The sequence below is a fragment of the Acinonyx jubatus genome, chromosome A1, assembly GCF_027475565.1.
Source record: "Acinonyx jubatus isolate Ajub_Pintada_27869175 chromosome A1, VMU_Ajub_asm_v1.0, whole genome shotgun sequence".
Classification (NCBI taxonomy): domain Eukaryota; kingdom Metazoa; phylum Chordata; class Mammalia; order Carnivora; family Felidae; genus Acinonyx; species Acinonyx jubatus.
This window is the reverse complement of record NC_069380.1, coordinates 51,018,993-51,046,331: the sequence shown is the minus strand read 5'-3', so window position 1 is coordinate 51,046,331 and position 27,339 is coordinate 51,018,993. Positions and strand designations below refer to the sequence as shown.

Genomic DNA, 27,339 nt, shown 5'->3' with positions numbered 1-27,339 from the left:
CGTCTGGCCACCGTACCCCTCATATGTAGCACTGTGCTTGCAGGTAGCAAGTGCTCAATTCATTTATTTCATGGTTAAGCATTTGAATCGTCTCTCTAATCAAGGCCCCATGATTCCAAAAAGGAGAATCTACTAATTCTTGCCTAAACTGGCTATTCTGTAGAGGTCCCAAGAAATAGACATGAACATCTACCAAAATAAAGTTTCACTGCCATAGAAGCAAATTCCATCATCAGAGTAATATAAAAGCAGTAAACAACTACTGTGGGAGAATGTCTATTGTTTTACTTTTTCCTCTTTGGGGTAAGAAAATAACATGTCAGTTATATATTCATTACAACAAACACGAACTGCCATAAGCTGCTTATTTCACTACTGCTTATTTTAATAACTTTCTTGTGGTAGAAATGCAAAATAAAAACAAAAAACCACAGAGAAACACATGTAACTGATAAAGGAAAAAGAAGAAAAGGAAACTTCCATGTTGCTGGATATAATGGGATAGAAACAGCAAATTCCATAGGATCACAATCCCTATTTATTTGCTACTTACTGTACATCATTCCCAACACTGAAGGAAACACAGTGGGACTTTTCCAAACATCTGAGCAAAGCAAAGATGTGATGAAAGCCCACAGCCATGACAATGTGTCTTCAATTTCTAGCACACAGGAATAATAAATAGCAAATGTCAAGACACCTTGTCTCTGCAAATTTCAGTAGGATTCCAGATTATTTTCCCAATGAGAAAGGGACTCCTTTACAAAGCTTACCTAAAATGAACTACACAGACTAAGTTTTAATTTTGTGTTCCCAATTTGACAGAGCACCTCAAGACTGGAAACATGAGCTGATGAAGATACTATCTCGGGCCAGGCAAAGAGAAGCTGGACAGATTCCAGGAGACAGACACTTGATAAGTCTCCTAATGTCTCAGTTCAATCTGTGCAGCTTTCAACAAATGAAAAGGCCACCTTCAGAGCACTGGATTCGTCGACAACTTTCTTTTCCATTGGCTAAATTTAGAGAGGGATACTACCTCATAACAACTGAGACAAGAATAGAAACTGGTATCATAGGAAGATGAAAGAAAAACTCAATAAAGAAGCAATATCTGTTTACATTTGCTTAGCATATAATCCCAGAGGAAATGAGAGATTGCTCATAAGGAAACACAACCCAAGATAGTAATTGTGTAGGGCTACACTATTTGTGAAAACTATACCCACACTCCTCAAATGTGACCTGTCCTGATTCAATAGTTATGGATATTCAAGTATCTCCAGGCAAGATAAGCTTTTATTAACCGGCCCCAAATTAAGTGAGCCACATATTGGGCATCTCAAATTACTCAGATAAGCTCTTTTATCATTATTTGGTTATTCAACGTCCCAGCCTCATGACACAGACTCACCACCGACTCTAGATAAGCCTTATTTCAATTTAGGATATCACAGGAGCCCATGCTACCCATGAAAGTTCTAGAGATGTTTGTTACGTACAGTCTAAAAGGGTGGGGGAAGTGGGGAAAAAGAAGAGCAGAAATGGAACATATATAGACTTAAGAAGAAGAATAAAACAAAAAAGCTAATGAAGTTGCCTTAACTTTCTACTATTCATAAATTACACTCAAAACTTACCAATTTGAGATCCTAACTCTAATAAAATGTTTATTTATAGGTAGAGAAAACAAACCTACCCCCTCCCAAAGAAAAAAAATGCTATTGGTTTTCTATAAAGTGTAAACAGCCAAATGAAGAGGGTTCCCTGTATGTTTTGGCTCACATTCTGAATAAGAAACTGCATAGCAGGAATGTGTCCACGTATGTACACAGCATTTCACATTTACCAAAATAATTTCACATTTAACATTTCCTGAAACCTAATAGGTCTGTGAAATCTGTGAAATGTCCCCACTTACAAGGCAAGACATGGAAACAAGTGAAATGCTTTCTGTCTTTTCTTATTTAAACTATACCAATGAGCGATCACCTCACACCTGTCAGATTGGCTAGTATCAAAGAAAAAAAAAGTAATCACAAGTGTTGGTGAGGATGTGGAGAAAAGGGAACCCTTGTGACTACTGGTGGGAATAAATATTGGTGTGCCCACTCTGGAAAATATCATGGAGTTTCCTCAAAGAATTAAAAATAGAAGTACCATACAGTCCAGCAATTCCACTTGCAGGTTACCCAAAGAAAACAAAAACACTAATTCAAAAATATATATGCACCCCTACGTCCATTGCAGTATTATCTGCAACAGCCAAGATACAGAAGCAACCTAAGTGTCCACTGATAGACAGACGGACACAGAAGGCATGTACACACAACGAGATATTACTCAGCAATAAAAAAGAAGGAAATCTTGCCATTTGAGACAACAGGATGGACCCAGAGAGTATTATGCTAAGTGAAATAAGACACAGAAAGCCAAAACCTGTATGACTTCACTTATACGTGGAATCTAAAAAGCAAAACAACTGAACAACACAGAAACAGACTCAAATACAGAGAACTGGTGGTTGTCCTCGGGAAGGAGTCGGGGGGGATGGGCAAAATAGGGGAAGGGAATTTTAAGAGATATGAACTTCCAATTACAAAATAAGTCATGGGACAAGTGACGGTGACATGCTCTTAATCAGAATTAAGTAACACTGAGGCACTAGTGGGCACTATGTCTAGCTACTAAATCAAAAACCCTTCTACCATCTTCGCTCACTCAACAATTAGCATTCAATACCTACAACATGACAGGAACTATTCTAAGCACTGGGAGGGTTATAGCAGCAAACAAAACAGACTCAAATATCTACCCCCAACACCATCATTTTAATGATACCATCATGTAATTGTTTTGGATTGGCCAGTTGGATGCCATCGATAATACCAATGTTCAATTAGTTTCTTCGCTCATGTAAGACATTTAAATGTATTCCAATTAATAAACCATAAAAAAACAAACATTCAGAACATAAAACATGTTTGACAATTTATTAAGCACTGGCAATTCGAAAGGAAACTGAGGTGCAGCCCTCTATTATCAGACACACACACACACACACACACACACACACACACACACACTTATACCCCTTACTTGAAAGAAGGCATGTATGCATTAAAAATTAAGTAAAAAGATGCTCAAAAACAAGGCACTTCCAAATGGAAAATAACAAACACTGTTAGGACCGTTTTCAACAGAGAAAAACCAACCAAGATACAGTGTTTTGTCTAAGAATGTATATTCAAATCAGGGTCCAATGTTTTTTTTTGGCGGGGGAGGGGGGGGGAGAAGATTTAACTTTTGGCAATTACTTTCTTTTAAATGTCTATGTATTTATTTTAAGTGGGAGAGGGGCAAAAAGAGGGAGAAAAAGAATCCCAAGCAGGTTCTGAGCTGTCAGTGCAGAGCTCAACACAGGGTTCCATCCCACAAGAACCGTGAGATCATGACCTGAGCTGAAATCAAGAGCTGGACACTCAACTGACTGATCCACCCAGGCACCCCTAACTCTAATAAAATCACTTTTATTACAGTTTTTTCACTTTTAACATTACTTTCTGTACATTATGCAAAAAAGCCATTTACATTATTCAAATGTATTAGGAAAGAAACCTAATATGTAAGCTTTTATTATGTCTGCTTCACAAACATCTTTACTTATTGTCTTACAACAACTCTACAAATTAAAGGTATTTGTAGAGGATGCTGGGAAAGCTTAAGTACCCAGCCTGTGTGGACTACTTGATATAGAAGGCCTTATAAATTATGAAATTTGAGCATGAAAAGATCAGTTTGGAAAAGGGGAAAATAAGTTTGGGGATCTACAATCAAAGTTTCAATTTAATTAATTTTCAATTAAAATATTAAGTGACTTGCTCAATTAATGTTCCCTTTGAGAATTTAGGAGCATTGGATACATATGAGTCATCTGTAGGGGTGTGTGTATACATATATACATATATGCATACACACATATATATGTATATATACACACACGGATATATACACATATACATATATGTATACACACACACACACTCACACCCTTACACCAAAAATAATTGTCCTATTGTATCTTAAACACACACGTTTAACCAAATTGCAAAACTGTAGCTGTGAAGACAAAGCATTTCTTTTAGTAGTATCTTGAAAAAGGTCTCAATGCAGGTGCTATCTCCCAATAAAACTTACACAAAACGTCCCTTTCTGTTCCTCATTTTCTTCAGAAAAACAAACTTTCTTCAGAAGGGTAGGATTTTAATAAGCCTGTTCTCATAACCTCAAGACAAAATGTGAACACTTCCCATACATTCTCCCACAATTTACCAGGTTTTGTTACCTAGTTTCAGGGTCATGAGGTTGTCAGATACAGCATGAAGGACTAGGATAACCCCCCCCAGACAGAAAGCAGGCAGCAGGAAGAGAGTCAGGGGTCCTTCACAAAGTGCCAATCAAAGTAAACTCATTGGCAACCACACAGACAACCTCGGGAGAAATGCTACCCGAAGCAGCCACAGAAACTGAGCTTGACCAGCTCCCATGCAGATGTGCTCCCGGAGAAGTTTACTTCTTAAGCAGGGAAGACTGCTAACTTGCAACCAATAAAACAGTACATGCTACATTCCTAGGGTCCAAGAAGGAATAAGGAAGGGATGTAGGACCAGGGGACTGAGGGGTACAAGGTCCACCACAGAAACACCGGCTCCTCATAACTACGGACCCCCATCCACACGTTCTACAGAGAGTTGGTCTCTAATTTTTGAGTAATTTTCTTCCCAGAAGCATTAGGGTCAAGAAATAGAAACCAAATATCAACATATTTGCTCTCTAATTTGAAAGCAATATCTAATCTAAAGCCCCAGGCTAACAGAAAAGAACATTTACTTACCCCTTGGTTAACAAGTGAGAGAGATGGGAAAAGTGAGGCAGAAAGGGGAAAACACTTCCCTTTCAAAAAATCTAATCTGTCATCCCTCCTTGTCATGGCAGCAGATGGTCTTAGTGAACAGTCTTTAAATTCGGGGAGGGGATGGGGTGCAGGAAAAACCACTCATTTCCAACAAAAGGCAGTAAGTAAAACCTATTTTAATATAAACATGCTTGTGAATGGTAAAACAAGGCTGCAAACTAATACTTCAAAGGACACTGAAAAGAAAAGAATGATATGGTTGGTAAGGAAAGTGGTGCAAAGACTCCATTCCATCTGAAAATGTGCAAAACCAAAACTGAAATTCTAACAGCAGTAACTGTGACATTAGGCTCAAGAAGAATTAAACAGGGTGGCCTGGGTGGCTCAGTCAGTTGAGCATCCGACTCTCAATTTCAGCCCAGGTCATGATCCCAGGGTCGTGGGATTGAGCCCCATGGTGGGCTCGGTGTGGAGCGTGCAACCTGGTTAAGATTCTCTCTCCCTCTGTTCCTCTCCCCTGCTCACTCTCTCTACAAAATAAACAAAAATTCATCTATTTTAGCAACAGTAATCACTGTTCCCTTTTAGCTGGTGTGACCAATAAAACAAGGTCACTGTCCTTGGGCAATTTCTATTCAAATTAAAGGAAACAAACTTGCTCTCAAAGAAAATGCTCAATAATATTTGTTACTTGAAAATGTTGATTGCTCAAGACAGAAATGAAGTCTGAACAAAATGCTTTGTTAGAATTACTTGTAAGTTCTAAAATATGGAATGTTTACATAATCCTAATTAAATATTCATGTGACAATATGAATAGTTAAAACCATAATTTCTGTTACCTGTTAATCAGCTCTCATTGACAAAGGATCCCCTTCATTGGAAGCCAGTAGGAATTCTTCGATATTGAAGACTATCAATTCCTCTCTATTCTCTTAGAAAACCACACTAGATGTTCTAAGGAACCTCCATACTGTTTCCCATGGTGGTGGCACCAGTTTGCATTCCCATTATCAGTGCACCAGGGTTCCTTTTTCTCCACATTCTCATCATGACTTGTTTCTTGTTTTTTGATTTTTAGTCATTCTGACAGGTGTCAGGTGGTATTTCATTGTGGTTTTAATTTGCATTTCCCTAAGGAGTGATGTTGAACACCTTTCATGTGTCTGTTGGCCAGATATCTGTAGGTCTTTAGCAAAATGTTTAATGGGGTCATTCCTCTGCCCATTTCAATTGGGTTTTTGGTGTTGAGTTGCAGAAGTTCTTTATATATTTTGGATAGTCACCTCTTTTTGGAAATCATTTGCAAGTACCTTCTCATTCAGTAGGCTGAGTTTTTGTTTTGCTGTGCAAAAGCTTTTCATTTTGGTGTAGTCCCAATAGTTTAATTTGGTTTTTCTTTCTCTTGCCTCAGGAGGCAAATCTAGAAAAAGGTTTCTATGGCTGATGTCAAAGAAATTACTGCCTGTGTCTTCTTCTAGGAATTTTATGGTTTCAGGTCTCACAATTTAGTTCTTCAATCCATTTTGAGTTTATTTTTATGTATGGTGTAAGAAAGTAGCCCAGTGTGATTTTTTTGCATCTAGCTGTCCAGTTTTCCCGACACCGTTAATTGAAGAGGTGGTCTTTTCCCCATTGTATATTCTTGCCTCTTCTGTCATAGATTAATTAATCATAAAGCATGGATTTATTTCTGGACTCTCTATTCTGTTCCATTGATCTATGTGTCTATTTTTGTGCCAGTACCATACTGTTTCAATTACTATAGCTTTGTAGTATAGCTTGAATCTGGTATTGTGATACCTCTAGCTTTGTTCTTTTTGAAGATTGCTTTGGCTATTCGGGGTCTTTTGTGGTTCCATACAAAGTACAGGATTATCTGTTCAACTTCTGAGAAAAATTTTGTTAGTATCTTGATGGGGATATTACAGTACATCTGTAGACTGCTTTGGGTAGTATGGACACTTTTAACAATATTGGTTCTTCTAATCCAATACCTTTTATTTGTGTCATTTTCAATTTCTTTCATCAATGTTCTATAGTTTTTGGAGTGCATATGGCTTTCAGGTCCTTGGTTAAGTTTATTCCTAGGTATTTTATTATTTTTGGTGCCAACTGTAAATGGGATGGTTTTCTTAATTTCTCTTTCTGCTGCTTCATTATTAGTGTATAAAAACACAACAGATTTCTGTACATTAATTTTGTATCCTGTGACTTTACTGAATCCATTAATCAGTTCGAGTAATTTTCTGGTGGAGTCTTCACGGTTTTCTATATATACTATCATATTATCTGCAAATAGTGAAAGTTTTACTTCTTCCTTACCAATTTGGATGCCTTTTATTTCTTTTTATTGTCTGACTGCTGTGGCTAGGACTTTAAAAATAGAATTACCCTATTATCCAGTAATTCCAGTAAAAAATAGGTATTTACCCAAAGAACACAAAAACACTAATTTGAAAACATATGTACTATTATGTTTAATGTAGCATTATTTAGAAAAGCAACATATGGAAGCAACCCAAGTGTCCACTGATAGATGAATGAAGATATGGTATATATAGAATGGAATATTACTCAGCCATAAAAAATGAAATTTAAACCATTTGTAACAACATGGATGCTGAGAATAGAATATAATGGTAAGTGAAATAAGTCAAAAAACAAATACTATATGATTTCACTCATATGTGGAATTTAACAAACAATGAAAAAAAAAAGACAAATGAAGAAACAGACTCTTAAATACAAAGAACTGGTGATTATCAGAAGAGAGGTAGGAGGAATGGGTGAAACAGATAAAGGGGATTAAGAGTACACTTTTTTTTTTAATGTTTATTTTTGAGAGAGAGCACGAGCAGGGGAGGGATGGAGAGAGTGGGAGACAGAGAATCCCAAGCAGTCTCCTCACTGTCAGCACAGAGCCTGACATAGGGCTCAAACTCATGAACAGTGAGATCATGACCTTAGCCAAAATCAAGATTTGGACACTTAACCAATTGAGCCACCCAGGCGACCCAAGAGTACACCTACTTTGATGAGCCCTGAGAAATATATAGAATTGTTGAATCATTATACTGTGCACCTCAAACTGGTAATTATACTTTAACAAACAATAAAATTCAGTTAAAAAAAACACACTAGAATGACAGCTAAACTCAAAAGTCTTCTAAACCTACAAGTAAGACCAAACAAGAAAAGAGACACTATCAGTCTAAGAAGGTCATTTCACTGATAAACGGAAAATAGATAAACATTAGGTAATGGGCTTGGGTTTTGACATTCTCTGCTCCAAGGGCCCACAGTGGGGGATAAGCCAACAAGAAACTGGAATGTTCTAGAATTGAATGTGCAGGATACCACACACCCTTCCCTCCCTGAAGGCAGGGAGCTTCAGAGTAAAGCAAAAACAAGATGACTGTTGGGAAGTCTTTAGGAAAACACTCCCTCTCAACTCCCCAAGGAGCTACCCCTCTCCTGCTGTTATCAAAGACAGGTTCCATTGCTTAAATAAACTGAAGTAAAAAGCTACTGGAGTTAAGATACCTTACACAAATAACAGTACCTTACAAAACCAGGAGGACTGAGTGAAGGTGTGCGTGCTAGAAGGTAAATTCAGCGATGGCATGGACTTAACACCTGTTTGGTCCCTGCTGCACCCCCATTCCCTCATTCCCTACAATGGTGCCCAGCACATGGAATGAACTTAATATCCAGCAAAGAGGTTTTGAAGAGGAATTTTGACAATCTCCAAGAAAGTAGAATACCAATATCATGACAGAAAACAGAAGAGAAGAATATAAAATCTGAACATCAAAGCAGGCAATTCAACATTTGACTTAAAAGGAGTATCTAGAATGAAAGAATAGAGAAAACTGGAGGAGAGGATGGATTTACAGAGAAATAACACAAGACATTTTGTAGAGCTAAAGTTTCCTTGTTGAAAGTGCCCACTAACTATATAGCACAAAAAATGAAAATTTCAAAGTACTAGGAATGAAGAGATTCTAAAATTCTATCTAAAAGGTATTTTAAAGAGAAAGCTCACAGGAATCAGAAATTAGAATGGTACAAGGACTTCAACAGCAATCCCGAAGCTAAAATATAATGGAGCCACGTCTCCTAGACTCTGCTGGAACTGGTTTCTAACCTAGAGTTCTACACCTAGCTCAAAGAATAATCAAGATCAAAGATATAATTCAGACACTTTCAGACATAGGAGGCTCTCAAAGTTTCTGTCTCCCATATCCTCATTTCTCTTCTACTACCCCAAAAAGGCAAGAGGAGAATGAATTCTCCCCAAAGAGGGAATATAAGGAAAAGGAAGTTTGCATCCAGGAAACAGGCATTGTGACACTGGAAAGGGGACAGGATCCGCAGAACGAGGGTAAGAGGAAGTCCCACGAGAGCCGCATGGGCCTGCGGAGAGCCAGTTCAGAGCACATCACGGGCCAGCCGAGGGCACTACCAGGAGGAACGGTTGGAAAAACAAAGGGAAATAAAACCCTTGGTGGATTTGTATGTCTAACTGTACTGAGGATGGTTCATTTGGAGTGCGTGGGGTTAAATTAAAGACAAAAACCAAAACCAGCAAGTAAGGGTCCTTTTACTTTTAACTCCAGAACAAAAACAAAAGATTAGACGAAAAAACAACAAAATGTTGCATGACCTAGATAAGATTATTTCTATTGTAATCAATATTAAACAATCTATTTAAAGATTGGCAAAAAGCTACATGGGAAGATGTGCAGAGAAAAAGTGTAAAGGGAAGAAGGTAGTAAAAAGAATTAAACCTTCATAACTCAAAGTAAGAAGTTGACAACTTATAGGTATGGGAATTTAATGGAGATAAATAGCAAAACCAAAACAAATGGCTTTTGTTAAGTAACTGAATCTGGGTAATCAAATGGGCATGAGAAGTGGGGTAGGAATATGCTATTTTCCCTGTAATTCTCATAAGAGTAAATCTAAATGATAGATTGCTTTATAAAATATAAGTTAAATTTCAAAAACAAATTTCATCCAATGAACAACCTACTGTAATCAGTGACTTCTTATCTCCTAAGGGGATTATGGATCTTTGGAACAAAACCATTTAGTCTCACAGCAAAAGAGGATTTAGATTTATACACAAATTTCACAAAACACTAATGTAGGTTTTGGAAAGCTAGTTCTCTGCTTAAACTCTTACATGAAATTTAAATTCATTACATCATGAATAAAACTATAGCACATTAAATCTTGTCCTCATGACCTCACCGTTCTGCTTTAGCCGCTTGTCAGTGAAAGGAAAATTAGATAATCAGGCACTTAGTCTCAATTCTCAAAAGCAGCCACCAATAAGGATTATTTACATTAAACTTAAAGCCTCTATTTTTCTTAAATGTTTATTTGAGAGACAGAGAGAACACATGAGGGGGGAGAGGCAGAGAGAGGGAGAGAGAGAGAATCCCAAGCAGGCCCTCGCTGTCAACAGACAGCCAGATGTGGGGCTCAATCCCACAAACCTTTTGACCCTGAGCTGAGCTGAAATCAAGGTGCCACCCAGGTGCCCCCAAAGCCTCTATTTTTTTAAGTCAATCTTGTATGTAAATCTACCTTGTGTGCAAATGAACTAAAGCAGGGGTCACAAACCAAGGCCTGGGTAGCCCAAGCCCAACTCATCCCCAGTTTCATATCTCAGTGTCCACTCCAGTTCCTACTCCAGTCTCTGATCTCAGTGCCCACAGATAAAGGTTTACTGGAATAGAGCCTTGCTCATTAACGTTTGCATTTATGGCTGCTTTCTACTGAGGGTAGAGACCATGCGGCCTGTAGAGCCTAAAATATTTACTATCAGGTCCCTTTCAGAAAAAATTTGTTGATCCCTCAACTAAAGGATTCTAGTTCTGAATTTCATTTGAACTTTACTTCAAATGAAACTGAGCCAAATTCATATATAAGAGTGTCCATATAAAGAGTAGTTGAATCAAGAGATGTTTGAATAAAGAACCTTAGAGACAGTCAACATAACCCTTTAAAAAGCCCAGAGGGACTTAATGGTTTGCTGAGGGTCAGCTGGGTAGATGAACAAAGTCTCCTAACTCAGATGGTTGCTATCTTAGATAAGCATCTGTCACCAAAGTTTTAACCCTAATACTTCTCCTTTGTTCCTACCCCACTCTTCAACTAATTACTAAATAAGTTATTTCGTTTTAGTTACAATGTTAATAAAATGTGCCTTTTAATTTGATGTTTCCCAAATATTTAAAATAGATTTCTGTTGATATTCAGTCATGGCTGTGCCAAAAAAGCAGAAGACTGATTAAGGACAGTCGTTAGGGTCAAGGAGACCCAGGTTCTGGCTCTGCCCCTCGGTGTCACTCTGGCCCCAGTAAACCCTCTTAACTGCCCTCCACTCCACCTGTCCCTTCTCTAGGAGTGGGTATAGTGCCCACTACAGATGAGTGTGGTTAGGCTGAATAAAATGAAGGATGTCAAGAACCTAATGCACTGACTGTCACAGAATTAAGAGCTCAAGAAATGTCACCTTTTATACTTTGTCTCCTGTCCAAAATTTGATAACCATCGTTATCCCCGAAAGGCTGCATAGGTGATGTTCTCAAACTACAGTGTGCGTAAGAATCACACTGGTGAACTTGTCGGTGCAGATTCCCATGACCCTACTCCCAGTTATTCTGATTATTTAATCTGGAAGAGGCAAGAATCTGTGATTCCAAGCTCAAGTGTGATACGGATAATGGAAACACTGCTGCTAGATAATGAAAGAGATACCAAGAGTTAAGAGATGAGCAAAAACCTAAATAATCACAGCCTTAATTAAATATAAATGGCAAGGAGCTAAGTCCTGCTTACTAATTCCTTTTACTGCTCTTCCTTCCACAGCAGTCCATTTTTGTTTGTTTTGTTTTACTTAAACTTATGTTGAGCTCCATAAGTTAACTAATGTTATATACACTGTGAAGATTATTTCCCAGTTTATAAAGGTTAGGACTTCCAGTTATACAACCCAATTAAACATTCATGGAACTCAAAAAGGTCAGAACTCAGGTCCCAATGAAACTTCAGTTTTCTATCCTGGAATTCAGCCACACAACCACCTTCTTGCTGTCCCCAGAGAATTAAAGGCTGACCCATTTTATTTATTGGTATATTTGCAAACAGAAAGAAAAAAAAAACACAGAAAAATAAAGTTTATTCCTATCTTTCAATACAAACTAACACAAGCTAAAAATGTGGCTAAAAACAAGCATGAATCTAAATACATTTTACACTGGGAAATCCTGATGTGTAATAAATGTGAAGCAAATTGCATGTAACAGCTACACCTTTGGGCAGGTTTTTTCCATTTAACTGTCAATTCCAAAACCAGCAACAAAAACAGAGTTGACGGTGGCAAGAGTTCGAGAATGTAAATGCGCAGGTTCGAAATTACCTTGCTCCAGTCTAAAGCACAGGGAACGCCTTGCTGCTTCCATCTCTGGAGTCGGATTATCTAGGACGTGTCTACACCACTGCAAAGGGCTCAGGGATTTCTCTGATGATGTGAATGTCTTTGAAGAGCCAACGTATAACCTTAAAAAGAGAAATCTACATTATAGGTATTATATAGGTATACAGGGATGACCCCTCTTCTAGGGAAAACAACATGTATTTAACAAGTTTCTAGTGAAACAAAGCTCACATTTGATTACTTCAAATACCAAAATTATTTTTTAACAGGGAAATGCCCCCAAATAAAATAGTATGCTCTCTGTAGCTTGGTGGGAAGGAGGACTTCAAAAAACTATAAACCAACATCTCATAGAAAGGAGGCTTTTGTTATTGAACTGACCTTGAACAGGCACCGCGATGATCTGACTACCTCACTTGCATTTGTAGAAATGGACACTTTCATCTCTTTGGTGACAGAATCTTATGTGAACTGAGCTCATGTATGTAAACATGACACGGAAAAAGAGGCAAATCTTATGTGCTTTTTAAAAATATAAGCCTAAAACTAGTGAAAGTCTGTTGATCCTCTCAACCCTTAAATAATCAGTTATTCCCCGTCTCAAATCTGTACAAAATCTGGTATGTGCTTCTTTCTCAAGAAAGCCAAACAGCTTTCAAAGATATGTTGTAGGGAAAAGTTTGGTTTCAGCATCTATACCATTAAACAGAATAGGCAGAACTCAAAATAACCGTAATATTATTTTTGATATATGGTGCTAAGGTAACTTAGAGAGTATTTTCAGTCACAGGGTTATACAAAAGAAGTTCATCGCCTTAGCTGACAAAAAAAGAAAGAAAATTATAACCACTGGTTCTAGTAATTAACATTTGTAAAGCTGCATTCTAATTATAAATATCGTGAAAGTAATACTTCTTTAAACAAAGTTACCACAATTCTAATGAGCGCATTTTCTTGGAACACCTTACTTCATTATTCATTCTCATACTGTTATAGTCAGGACTCCCATCTGTCAAAATAATTTCTCAGTTATCCAAGATGGTTGGGGAGTGGTACTATTCTTCAGCAAATTCTTCTTGTAGATCAGAGGTTGACAAACATTTTCTTTCTATAAAGGGGCAGCTAGTAAATATTTAGGCTCTGTGGGCCACACAGTCTCTGTCACGACCACTCAACTCCACTGTGGCAGCTCCAAAGCATCACAGACCATATATAAATAGGACTGTGCTTCTCCAAAATATTTATAGACCCAGGAACTTGAATTTCCCATAATTTTCAATGTCATGAAAGAGTATTCTTCTGGGTTTTTTACCCAGTCTTTTAATAATGTAAATATCTAGCTGACTAGCCTTTCAAACCACGCAGCCGGCCTGATTTGCCCCAGGACACAGTTTGCTAACTCCTGCTGCAGATGCAGATTTAAAATATCTTTTAATCAATTTAGTAGTAATCCTAATAGAACATTCTTCCCTTAGAGAGTGAACCGCGGTCCTCCCTTCATCGGGAATATAGCGATTAGTCAAAACTTATTCCTGGGCCCCGCCTTGGTCTACCGTGACAAGATTAATACCTACCTATGTAAATCCATCCTTTTCACCGTCCCTTGCTGAAAGACCTCTGAACTGTCCAGTACTGGGTGGCTTGCTCTAGACTCCCAAGTAAAGGCTAGCCTAAGTCAGTTGTTCTCAATCTCTGGTGCATTGGGATCTCCTAGCAGGCTTTTTAAAACACAAATTGCTAAACACTTGGTCGCAGGCAGGTCTAACCTACCCGATTCAGTATGTTTGGAATGAGGTCAAAGAATCTGAACGTCTAGTAAGTTCCCAGGTGATGCTGATATTACTGTCTGGAGAGCTCACCTAGAGATGGGTGCACTGGGCTAAGCCAATCTGAGTATTTCCATTATTCCTAGTTGCCTGATTACTGGTTTAGGCACAAGCTCTGGAAACAATTCTAGCCAATAAAAACTAAGGGGTATCTTCTGATGGGCACGTGAGCACATTTCTCCTCATTTTTAAAGTGATCAGAAAAGACCCAATTATATGCTGTCTACAATATATGCACTCTAAATATAACCACACAGGTTAAAAGTTAAAGGATATAAATGTAAAAGACTACCCACAACAAAAAGCCCAGGTCCAGAAGGCTTCACTCCTAAATTCTACCAAATATTATAAAGAAAGGAATTGAAGACCAATATCCCTCATGAACACAGAAGCACAAATCTGAATATTTTAGCAAATTGAGACCAACCATATGTAAAAGGGATGCTTTATCAGTACCACGTGGGGTTTATCCCAGGAATGAAAATTGGCTTAACATTCAAATATCAGTGTAGCTTATCACAGAAAAGGCATGTAATAATCTCAACAAAGAAAAAAGCATAGGACATCCATTAAACACTCTCAGCAAATTAAAAAGGAAACACCCTTAATCTGATTAAAGGCATTTACAAAAACAGTGTCTTTACAGTGAAAGACTAAACACTTTTCCCCTAACATGAAGAACGATATAAAGACTAGAGGTTCTAGCTAGTACAATCATGCAATAAATAAAAACATTTATACTGGAAGTCGTAAATCTATCTTTATTCACAGATGACATGATCATCTACCTAAAAAAAGATACCAAAACTAAGAAGGGAGTTTAGTAACACGACTGTAGCATACCAGATCAACGTACAAAAGTTAACTGCATTTCTATACTAGCAACAATCAGCATTTTTGAAATTTCACTTTCTATTTACAATAGTATAAAAAAAAAAAAAAGATACCTAAGGATAAATCTGACAAAGTATGTCAAGCCCTCTACACTGAAAAGTACAAAGCATTCTGAAAAAAATTAAAGAAGATATAAATAAAAATACAGACCAAGTTCATGGATTAGAAGGCAGAATATTGTTAAGATGTAAATTATCCCTAAATTTATCTATTTAACAAAATTCCCAAATTTCAGTAAGCTTCTTAAAGAAATGTAAAAGCTGATTCTAAAATTCATATGGTAATGCAAAGATCTTAGAAGAGTCAAAACAACCTTTAAAAAACAATGAAGTTCAAGAGCTACCACTGACTGAGACACATTACAAAGCTACAACAGTGAAGACAGTTTAGTATGACATAAAGATATACAGATCAATGGGGAAACAAAATGTCCAGAACTATACACATATGGAAAACTGATTCTTGACAAAGTATAAAGACAATTCAATGAAGAAAAGATGGTCTTCTGAATAAATCATGCTGAAACAAATGGATATCTATTTGCAAAAAGCAAATTTTTTTATTCTTTTTAGAGACAGAACATCCAAACGGGGGAGAAGAGCAGAGGCAGAGAGGGACAGAGGGAAAGAATCTTAAGTGGTCTCCATGCTCAGGGCAGAGTCCAATGGTGGGCTTGAGCCCCCAACCTTGGGATCATGACCTAAGCCTAAATCAAGAGCTGGACACTCAACTGACTGAGCCGCCCAGGCACCCCACAGAAAGTACTTTGACCCAGCCTTCACACAAGAGCCAAAGTTAACTCAAGACATGTTCACAAAAATGGAAAACCTGGAACTATAAAACTTTTAAAGAGAAACCATGGGCAAAGTTTTTGTAAACCTGAGTTGGTAAATATTTCTTAGATACAATTTCTTATATGGAAAGTATGATCCATAAAAGAAAAAAACATTTTATCAATTAGGCTTCACTAAAATTAAAATTAAACCTTTGCTCTCTGAAAGAGAAGGAAGATAACCCACAGATTGGGTAAAAATATTTGCATATCACATATCTGGTTTAAAAACTTGTATGTAGAATATACATAAAAACTCTGCAAACTTAATAATGAGCAACTCAATTTTTAAAAATGGACAAAAGATTTGAACATTTTACCAAACAAAATCTATGAATGGCAAACAGCATTATAGGAAATACGCTCATCATTTGTCATTAGGGAAATGCAAAGCTGAACCACTACGAGGTACTACTGCCCATCTATTAGAACGGTTAAAACTAAAACGACTGGCCATGGCAAGTATCGGTGATAATAAGGTGCAATTGCAACTCTCATACAGTGCTGGTGGAAATGTGAAACAGCATAAGCACTATGGGAAAGACTGGCAGCTTCGTAAAAAGTTAACATATACCTACTCTGTTCCAGCCTCTCAACAGCAAATACTTAGTCAAAAGATATGAATGCATGTGTCCACACAAAGACTTATTTGGAATAGCCAAAACTTGAAAAGAGCCCAAGTGTTCATTTAAAGATGAACGGATAAACAAACCATTGTTACATCCATACAGTCTAACAGCTCTCACAATAAAAAGGAATAAACTATTGATTCATGTAACAACACAGAAGAATTTCAAAATAATTATCTTGATTGTAAAAAGCCAGACCAAAAACCAACAAAAAACAGTACATACTATATAGTTTCGTATATATGCAAGTATAGAAAATGCAACTAATCTAAACTGACCAAAAGCAGACCAGTGGTTGCCTTGATGGGAGGTAGGCAGGAGGAGAGAGGGCATACAAAGGGCCACAAAGAAACTTGGAGCATTAAGATATGTCCACTCTTCTTAATTGTGGTGATGGTTTTATTGGTGTGTACATATGTCAAAATCTATCAAATAATATATTTTAATATAGGCAGCCTATACTTCACTACTGTCTCAATAAAGCTAAAAAATTCACAAGACAGGAACCTACTGTTTTCTGTCCCTCAGTGTCCTTGAGACTTGAGTAGCCATCTCAAGGTGAATCAGATGAATTCAGGTGAAACAAGTAGGTGCCACAGCCCTGACAGAAATGAACCACTAATTTAGTCAACTGTGGAAATTATCTTTAGACTTCTTTAGTAAGTTATCCTCACTGTTTAACACACAAATTCAGGTCACCACCTGAGTCTCTGCTTTTTCTCAAATCCTCTCAGATGCCACAGGAAGCTACTGTCTGAAGCACTGCTCTGCCCATTACCTCTAGCATCATAAGAACTGCTCTTATCTTCTATAAGAAAGCTTCCACCAACCAGGTTGCCTCAGTTGGACATTTGAGGTCATTTTTTGTGGATTTTCTTACTTACAAGGGAACTCTTTAAGAAGATTTCCTTAATCCCTTAGGCCTATGCAATATAGTTCTTTAATTTGACCACACAGCCTTGTAGCATATTCAAAAGCATTGCTCACTCCCAACAGGCTCAGTCCCACCACCTCTTTGCCATCACAACTTAAGACCAGAGCCAACTTAAGATCTGGACAGGCTGACCCAGAAGTTCTGACTTCAGGCACATCAATTTAGCAGAACGAAGGATGAAGTACTTTACTGAGCCAGAGACGTGAAATGAAAGTCTACATGCTGACTGGTTAAAACCCTAGCCCCATTCTCCCTTTACATTCCTAGAATTGACTGAATTACTTCTATCTCTCAGCAGTATAGAAGCATTGTGTCTGGAGAAACAGATGAACCCAAGAGAAGACCTAGAAATGCTGAATGAAATGTGAACTGACTACCCATCCAATCACTTATGAAGAGCTCTACCCATGCCGAACTTCAGATCAATTTCAGTAACTGTCTCCTTTGGGTATAAACAGATAATCAATGACACCAGATACCTAGACTATTCCTTGTAAATAGAAGGCTGAGACTAAAAGTAGAGAAAAAAAGAACTGAGAAATCAATGCATGGAACTGATGAAAAATCTAAAACAATTAAAATTGGTATCATCTGAGAGAAAACATTGCTTTCACAAAAAAAAAAAAAAAGAAAGGAAGGAAGGAAGGAAGAGTTTCTTCATTCTTGGAAAATGAAACTATTTTAGCAGAAACAGAAAATTCAATGAGTTTGAAAGATCAAGAAGTCTTCCAGATGCAAAGCAAAGACAGATTTACTTTCAGTGAAAGAAGACAGATTAAAAAATTAAATGATTGTACAGGTGGGCCTGCACCTTATTTTACAGGTTCTAAAACACACACACACACACACACACACACGGGAAAAAGTTATTTTTTTTAAAAAAGGCAGAAAAATTCTGAGAATTGAAGGCAGGCCACTGGGCTCTAAAGTGAAAACACCTCCAAAGTCCAGTATGACAAATAAGAGAGGCCTCTATCAATGTACAACATAACATTTTAGAAAACTAGGGATAAAGAAAGCTTAAGAAATCAAGAAGGATTATGTATCCAAATCACAGTACACTTCAATATATAAAACACAATAAAAATTAGAAAACAGAACAATGCCTTCAAACATAAGGAAAAGTAACTGACTTAGACTTTTATATCCAGCCCAACTATGAATCTTTATGAGAAAAAAGACATTTTTATTTTTTTATTCATTTTGAGAGAGTCAGAGACAATGAGAGTTGGGTAGGAGCAGAGAGGGAGAGAGAGAGAATCCCAAGCAGGTTCCATATTGCCAGCACAGAGCCCAATGTGGAGCTTGAACCCATGAACTATGAGATCATGACCTGAGCCAAATTCAAAAGCCAGACGCTTAACTGAGCCACCCAGGCACCCTGATAAAGACATTTTGAAATATACAAGATTTCACAGTGTACTTCTCATAAATGTGCCCTTTCTCATAAAGCTATTAGAAGCTGTGTCCCACCTACCAGAATAAATGAACTATGAAGACAAAGAATTTTAAAAATGGGGGATCCTACAAAGGCAAGAAACCTAAAGAATTCCCATAGAAACAGCACTGTGCCTGCAGCCTAAGAAGCAAACAGTAAAGACTAGAGCAATGGGCTTAAAAGTTCCAGAAGGAATGGCATAAATTTTTTAAAACAGATATGAGACTCAAATGGGGGTGCCTGGGTGGCTCAGTTGGTTGGGCATCCCACTCTTGGTTTCAGTTCAAGTCATGATCCTAGGATCATGGGATCAAGCCCACTGAGTGTGGAGCCTACTTAAGATTCTTTCTCTCCCTCTGCTCCTCTCCCCCACTTGCACACACACTTCCTCAAAAAGGGGGGGGGGGGGAAGAGAGAAACTGTCAGATATATATGACCTAATCAAGGAATATATGGCTTTTATAGAGTATTTGAAAAAATTAGTAATAGGGATTAAAGAAATTGAAGGAAAAAGAGAATCCATTACTAACTCTTGGAACAACAGAGGGATTAGAGGAAAATAAATGTAACACACAATTCACAGGGCTCAGCTAAGAACAGTTATAATACAGGCATTACATAGGATTTAATCCAAAGATCCCATTAGGAGTAGGGAAAGCAGATATGACGGTTTGGGGGTGAAGAGAAGAGAGCTTAGTCTTCATCTTCCAAAACAAGTCTACAAATGTCTGAGACAGTATGGAGGACTGTTTAGAAATAAAAAGTGAAACACAGGGCCAGACGAGTATCAAGTGATGCCTCTGTGGAAGACTCAGAGGTAGGAACGATAGAGGGCTGCTGCTTTCTATAAAAAGCCTTGCCGTATTTGTTGCATTACCTTAATAAAACTTTAGAAGCTTTGTGCAAATGGATGATATGAAGACAGGTGATCATTTTCAGGAGCACCTGGGTGGCTGAGTCGGTTAAGCTTCTGACTTGATTTCAGCTCAGGTCATGATCTCGCGTTCATGAGTTCAACCTCCGCAAAGCATCGGGCTCTGCACTGACAGTGCGAAGCCTGCTTGGGATTCTCTGTCTTTCCCCCTCTCTGCCCCTCCCCCACTCACACTGTCTCTCTCCCCCCCTCCTTCCTCCCTCCCTCCCTCTCTCTCTCACAAACTTAACAAAAACAAAAACCAAGTGATCATTTTCAGTCAGTCTCCAAACAACCTACCCAGGATAGCTCTGAGCCTACTATTTCTATGGCTAGGCGTAGAGCTGGATGTAAATAAAGAAAAAAGGCAGATGGAGATCCCATAACTCCAGACTCCTTGAGTACAACATAACTCCAAAATTAGATAAGCAAGGTAAAACTTGTATTTCTCCTACATGGTTCCAATCTTCCTAAAAGTCATAAAAATCACCTTATTTGTCATCACAGTATCCTAGTTTGCCATCATTAATACAGCATACCTTCTGCCTTCCAAACTGCTCTTTCAAATTCTATAGCTTCATGGATGAAACTATATTACAATCTGGCAAGAATATAAGAAAAACCTTCATAAAACTTGAGAATTCTTCAAATATTAGAAAAGCTATCTTTAAAATGTCACACTCTTAAGTTTCTTTAACCTTGCTTCAATAACTTCCAAAAGCACATGACTAGAAACGGTTAGTTTTCTCACAGAATCTCTTCTTTTCCACACATTTCATTCTTGATGGCCTCACTTACTACAAGTGCTAACATGGGGAGGGACAGGAATAACCAAAATAATAATCCGAAGGTTTCAAAGGAAGTATTACAACGACCCAGAAATCTCAGTTACTCTCAAGTAGACATTTGGTTCTAAAGTCATCCTTCTGATAACACAAAAACAAATGACACAGCAAAATATATACACAGATTTTAGGAACCTGTCACTGAGAAGTAATATGTGGCAGTTTTCAGACATGTAATTTAAGAGCCTTCAATCATCACAAGTTCTATTTTAAGAAAAGCTAAAACATTAGCACTGATAAGCACAATCGATCAATCTTTAGTCGAATTCAAGTGTTTGATTCACCAGCACCTGCTAGGGTCAAAATGGTCAGCCACTGCAAAGCAAACTTTCCGCCACTAAGCTATTAAAAGGACACATGAAATCCAAATTTCAGTTATGGAATTGTCCTATAAGATTCTCCCCCCAACCCTCCACAGTTCAATTTAAATTTTTATTTCTATGTCTCACTGCAGTGTTTCAAAGACCTCAGCACATGCTTCAGTCAACTCCATTTGCTTCTAGAAAACACTCAGGTTTTCAATTAGCATTGTCAGAAAGTGAAGCACCCTCTGGTCTTTTCGCTGAAAATCAATTATGGAAAAAACAGTTTAGGTGGTCTAATTTAGCTGTGCCATATGCATAGTACAAGGTGTTCAGCAGCTCTGATAAAGAATTGGCAATGATTCAGCCAGCTGTCCAGGGTCTTGGGTGTTACACGTGAAAGATGAATATCTCATTCATTAAATTTTCCTTAGTTTGTACATATCACCATTTCCCCCTTGTATAATTATGAACGTTTCTCCTGTCCTTTCCAATTGGGCAAGTTCAAAATCTCTGCCACATCCTTTTTATGTAAGTCTTCAATATTCTTCTAATTGCCACTTCACTAAAATAAAGGCCCTGTAGGACTGTATTTTATGTTAGCTGGCATATTTTTATTTGGCATTTTCTGAATATAGACCTGTCTTCCTGATTGAGGTGTGCAAGACCTGACTTTCCCCAGTGCTGCTCTATCTTCAGAGAGCTGTGCTTCTCCACCTACTTTCCCCAAGACTGTCTTGCTTTCAAATGGTGTAAAATTGAATTTTCCTGACTGTGATCATATCGTACAAATACAATTACTACTTCAAGCCAGGGCACACACATGTAAAACTGAAGTTTAATCAAGACAAATTTGTGTTATAAGACACGATGCATTCTGATTTTATATTCTGCTCTTCATTTTTTAAAAAAGAAATGCTGGTCAATCCACTAAACTGACTTTATAACACACTAATGGGTCATAACCAAGCTAGGGGAAAATATCAGTGGTGTAAACGCTTCAGAATCTGTGTAAACAATCTGAAATGTGGTCTTAACCTTTCAGTAACTAACCGGTGGAGCCTTTGGAAATCATTCCACCTTGGAGCTTCAGTCCCTCAATCACGATACAGGGGAGCTGAAATGGGTCATGGAAAGGTCTAGTACACAGTTAACTTACTGCTCCCCTTACCACTTCATACCAATCTGATTTCTCCTCCTGATACCCTGGTGCCTCTCAGCCTGGCGACACTGGGACAGTGGTCCTGAAACCATCCTTCTTACAGGCTGGCATATCATGCAGTCACACGGTCCAGGTATGTATCAACACTTCAATCCTTGGACCTTCGTATTTGCTCCTGACACTCACAGATTCCCCCTTTACTTTCTCACCTACGGTCTTCTGGAAAGTGAAGGCTGTCAAATTAGCAGGAAGATCACTGAAGATTCCGTAGAGCAGGATGAGAAGTTTACTATGGGATCAAAACAACTGGATGGATTAAAGAATTAAGGTTCTGGAACCAAAATCTAGTTTTCTGAGACACTGATTTCTAACAGCCCTGTGCTAAGATTAAAGCAAAATCAAACAATTCAAATTCAACTGGGATGAATATCTGAAGACATGAGACCATTATTTTCTTTCAAAGCTTTTCATCAAAATGAAAAGCAGAACACACCATCCTTCTTACAAAGTTTTGTTTTTTGTTTTTTGTAAACATAAGATGCTTATAGATCAAATAATTGTTTGGGGAAAAGATCTAAGAGACCTGATTGATCGTTCATTAACTAATCAACCATCATCAAGCAAATACTGATTCTATGAGTCACTGTTTTCCTTCTACACATAACTCTTGAGCCAAGAGTTGTCCAGGTTAATAAAATGTGAACAGTTATAGTCCAAAGTTTTATTAGAATAAAATGGACCTATAGGAAAGAACTTCTTAAAATATTCAAGAATTAATCTAAGTTTGTGAATTTCTTTCCTGAAGATAAGACATCTTAGTGGGAAATACTATTCTAAATAATCAAATATCAATTTTGTTTAGCCCCCAAGGATGAAATCATGATAAAAATGCATGAAAAATTATAAGCAATATGTTAACAGTAAGCCGATCCTTACTACTGTTACTTTAACAATGATGCGATTGTCACAGGGAGACAAAGATGTCCAACATATGTTCAGTGAAAGGTAAGTAAAAAAATTGATGTGTATATATTTGCATATTGATTGGTATAATCATGTTTTGATCTTGAAGGATCTACAGAATGTTAACAGGGGTAAACTCAATCATGGCAGTGAACTGAACAAGAGGGGAGACTCCTGTGACTTGACACTCACTTCTGTGTTGGGTTGTGTTGTTTTGTGTGTTTTTTTTATAGTGAAAATGTAAAACTATTTTTAGATATTTTAAAAATATTCAGTTACTTCTTATCCACTACAGTTGTTTCTTAACAGGGGAAATAAAAATACGTTGCTTCCCTGCAAACATCTAGGGAATCCAGTGAAAAGCACCTTATCTGTGACACTACAGGACAGGTACTTAAACAGTTTGCAGTGATGAAGCAAAATCAGAGCTTTGCAAGCATTTACAAGTGGGTTAAACTTTGAAAATCAGACCCTGTTTATTTGTTTATCAACAGGCCAAAATACTGCAATACAAAAATACCGTAGTGTACAAAACGCCATGAAAGGTTTCTGTAAATCAGGCGACCTTAAAATTTTTTAAGTTACATCCCACCTGAGAGTAATGATCCCTCTGTTTTTCCACATGAGATTCTAATCCTAGGTTTGTTTTGAGAAAGATACTCCATAAAACAGTATGCCACTTGTCTGAAGAAACATTTGTAAAGTGTCAAGGCACTGATTTATGTAGTCACCTAACTACTCGATGAGTGAAATCAGTAGAACCTGCTAGAATTAATTTACATTCACTGGGCTAACAGTAATCCTACTAAGGAGGTTATTGTTTTTCAAAGTCATTTCAATACTATTTTGAAGAACAGAAAACTACAAAAGTAAAGCCTACATACCAAAATTCTAGCAATAGTTAGACAACAGTAAGTATATCATAACACATTTTAAAATGCTAATATTTTTAACGCATAGGATCAAAAACACAAACAAGTTCTCCTTTACTATTTAAGTACGTTATCTCTAGGAAAGGCCAAGTGGGGACTAAATCAACATAAAATAATCTGAAAGTGGCCTAAGGGCTTATAGTTATCATAGAACCTAAGAACAACCAGCATGAGAGCATCTTCTAGTGCCATATTCAGGTTGAAACTGAGTTTACAATACAGCCTGGGCTTCACAAAAATAAAGGTGTAACTTCTAAAGAATGGCTTAACTCTCCCCAAAGTGGTAAGCGGTTTTGATTTTTACAACTTGAGCTACCAGCACAGCTGCGGACACGTAGGAAGGAGGAGGAGGGGAGGAGGAGTTTGCTTTGGAGGAGTACTGAGGAGGAGGGGGAGGAGAGTTTGCTTTGCTGTAGCTCCCATACATTTTGATTCTCCCAATCAAATCAATTGGTTACTAAACTTTTGCAGTCTGAGTTCTAAGAGTCTAAAGGAGCACTACAGTTCTCAATAGGAAACCAGGAAGGTTCTCCATTTCTCATTCCTGCTGTGTGTTCATGCAACAGGAACACAGAGAGTGAGGAAAATCCAGCTGACCCAAAACAGGAAGGGTCCTAAGTAAAACGACCCTAGATAAAAGGACTACAACCCTTCCATGCCACATAGCTCTGCAGAGGTGAATGCTGTTGGTTTTCCCTGCAGGGACCAAGTTCCACCTCATCTGGGGCTTCTGCTCATCTTACCATATCCCACTACCTCTAGTGACAGAGGAAAGCATATGAGCCAACTAAAAGAAATCAGTCATGAAAGGACTTACTCCACGAGTAAGCAGCATGAAAAGGGAACTAGACCTCCCCAAAGTGAGTCACGGTTGGAACACAGAAAGGGCGAACCAGATTTCAAATGAAAAGATGCTACCAGCCACAAGTTTTCTGATAACCAACTTACGGCTTCTAAAAAAATTTTTTAAAAAGTTTCTCTAATCTCACTTTTATTCAATCAACAGTTTGATTTAAAAAAAAATTAAAGACAGATCCTTGGTTTCTAAGTAACAGTGTTTTCAAGCTGCTCACTCCATTCCCCGAAAAGCCCTCATTTTTTGACATCATTACTGATAGGAAAGCCGGTGGTGGCAGCACATTTCAAAAACCAAGTCAGTCTTTGAAATGAGAAGCTATCAATGAAAATGCAGCAAAAGAGGACATGCGACTGCACAAGTCAAACTGCAAGAACGAATCTCTAAGGAGAGATCCATCACCAGGCGGCTCGGAATGCCACGGAAAGGGACGATACGCAAAGCCTGTCCAGCGTTCGCTGGGGAGAAAAGACAGGGAACGGTCGCAAACTGAGGCCAAACCCTGCCCATCCCCCGTTACTCCCAAAAATGACTGGGAGAAAAACGCAGGAGTGGGTAGCAAAAAGACGGCATAGATTTTTCAGTTAATGCGAAAAAGGAGCTTGGGACCGAATACTCAGCAGAAAGCAGAATACAGCGAGATGGAGGGGACCAATCCATCCCCAGCTGGGTCAGCCTGAGCTATGAGAAACAGGTTTCCGCCCTCATGAAAAGCCTCAGCTCATCGCCGAGTTGGGCACCTGCCAGGCCACCACGTCCGGGGGCAATGGCGAGGTCCCCCTCTTCCTCCCAGCCCACGCCCTCCCCGCCGTCCCGGGGCCTCGGAGGCCAGGGTTCCGGGGGAGGGAGCGGAGCTCGGCAATACCAGGTGTAGTCGTCCTCGTCCCGCCAAGCGGCCACGCTCTCCAGGTCCAGCGGCTCCACCTCGTCCAGCAGCGTCGGGGGCGGCGAGGGAGGCGAGGGAGGCGAGGGCGGCGCGGTGGCTCCCCCCGGCGGCGTCCCCGCGCCCCCCGGCTCCGGCCCGCCACCGCCCGCGCCGAAGAAGCCCGCCGCCGGCTTGAAGTAGACGAAGGGTGCCTCCGGGGGCTGCGCCAGGCTGCAGAGCAGGGAGGGCGCCGGGCTGGGCAGGCAGTAGGTCCCCGGGAACGCGGGGCTGGAGCCGCCGCTGCCGCCGCCGCCGCCCCCGGCGCCCAACGCCAGCCCCAGCCCCAGGCCCCCCGAGGCGGCGACGGCCGGGGGGCTCCGCGGTCCCAACGGGCTGCAGGCTCCGGCGGGGGGCGGCGCGGCGGGCGGCGGTGGCGGGAGCAGCAGCAGGTGCGGGGCGGCGGCCGCGCTGGCCGCCCGGCTCCGCAGCTGCTCGTTCTGCTTCTCCAGCTTACGCACTAGCTCCTGCAGCTTCTTCACCTCCAGCTCCGCGTTCACCACCGGCCCGGAGCCCGCTCCGGAGCCGCCCCCTGCCGAGGCGCATTTCACCTGCTCCGCCATCATCGTGGGCCCCGAGGGCGCCGCGGCCGCCGGGGGGGGGTGCGCGCCGCCGCGCCTGCTCCTCGGGCCGCGGGGAGGCTACGGCTCCTTCCCAGCCGCCCGGGCCCGGGGCGCCGACCACGCTGGGGTAGAGGCCGAGTCGGGTGTTAGCATCAGCACTGAGCCCCAGCCTCCGGCCGAGGGAGCCGCCGCCAAGCAGCTCTGCACATGCTCAGAGCGTCCCTCCGGTCCCCTGGGCGCAGCGGCGGCTCCGGGTTTTAGCCGCGGCCAGGGGGCGGGGCGGGGCGCGAACGCCGGGTGGGCGGGGCCGGTGGGGTGGAAGAGGAGCTCCGTGGGGCCCAGCTAGCAGCCTGGGCAGGGGTCCTGGGGTCCTGAGGCCCCGCTTCCGCCACCTAACCCCACGGTGCTTGATTGGACCTGGCCTGAACTTTCCCGTCACAGGCACTTCCTCCCGCAGCTGCGGAGAGTGCGAACTGCGCCGATCTCTGAACCAGGGGCGGGGTTCCAAAAAGCCGCTGCAGGTGCCTGCCCTAGAGGGGTGCACCTTGTGCCAGATGGTTTGCTACCGTCCAAGAGCTCTTGTACCGAAGGAACTTAGCCACTAGCCACTGATTTATGAAACCTATAGAGAACCAGAGGTCCAGGGAACTATAAGGGCCGAAAAGTGAAAACGTGGAACATAAAGACTTTGAGACGATGCTATTAATCCATTAATTGGTAATACAGAAACAAAATGGTGGGAGAGAGGCGGAGAAGAAAGAAGAAATCCTTCGAAGACAGTGGCCAGCTGCTAAAGAGCCAAGTGTTTAGTTTATTCTAAAGTAGTCAAATTTAAATTATTCTGTTACCGCCAGTGTTTGTTATAATGAAACAAGAACGTTTTCCATACTATGTATGTTCTTACATTTATCAAACCAAAGATCCTTGACCACTTAACTGTGCCAGACACGAGTTGGCCGT

The 27,339-nt window shown here is 39.8% G+C and overlaps 1 protein-coding gene across 3 annotated transcripts in view; it reads right to left on the bottom strand.

The window, feature by feature from the left end:
• Positions 1–26,624, bottom strand: part of SLAIN1 (SLAIN motif family member 1) — a 61,160-nt gene extending 34,536 nt beyond the window's left edge. Inside the window, exons 1-2 of one of the 3 annotated variants that reach the window (XM_015061832.3) lie at positions 25,760–26,624; positions 12,351–12,490 (exon numbers count right to left, since the gene is read on the bottom strand). In XM_015061832.3, coding sequence (XP_014917318.2) covers positions 12,351–12,490; positions 25,760–26,382 — 763 coding nt within the window. In that variant the 5' untranslated portion in view covers positions 26,383–26,624. Of the gene's footprint in view, positions 1–12,350; positions 12,491–19,798; positions 20,005–25,759 lie in introns of those variants that run through there. The other 2 variants (XM_027065066.2, XM_027065067.2) reach the window with 2 other exon arrangements.
• Between the last annotated feature and the right edge of the window lie 715 nt (positions 26,625–27,339).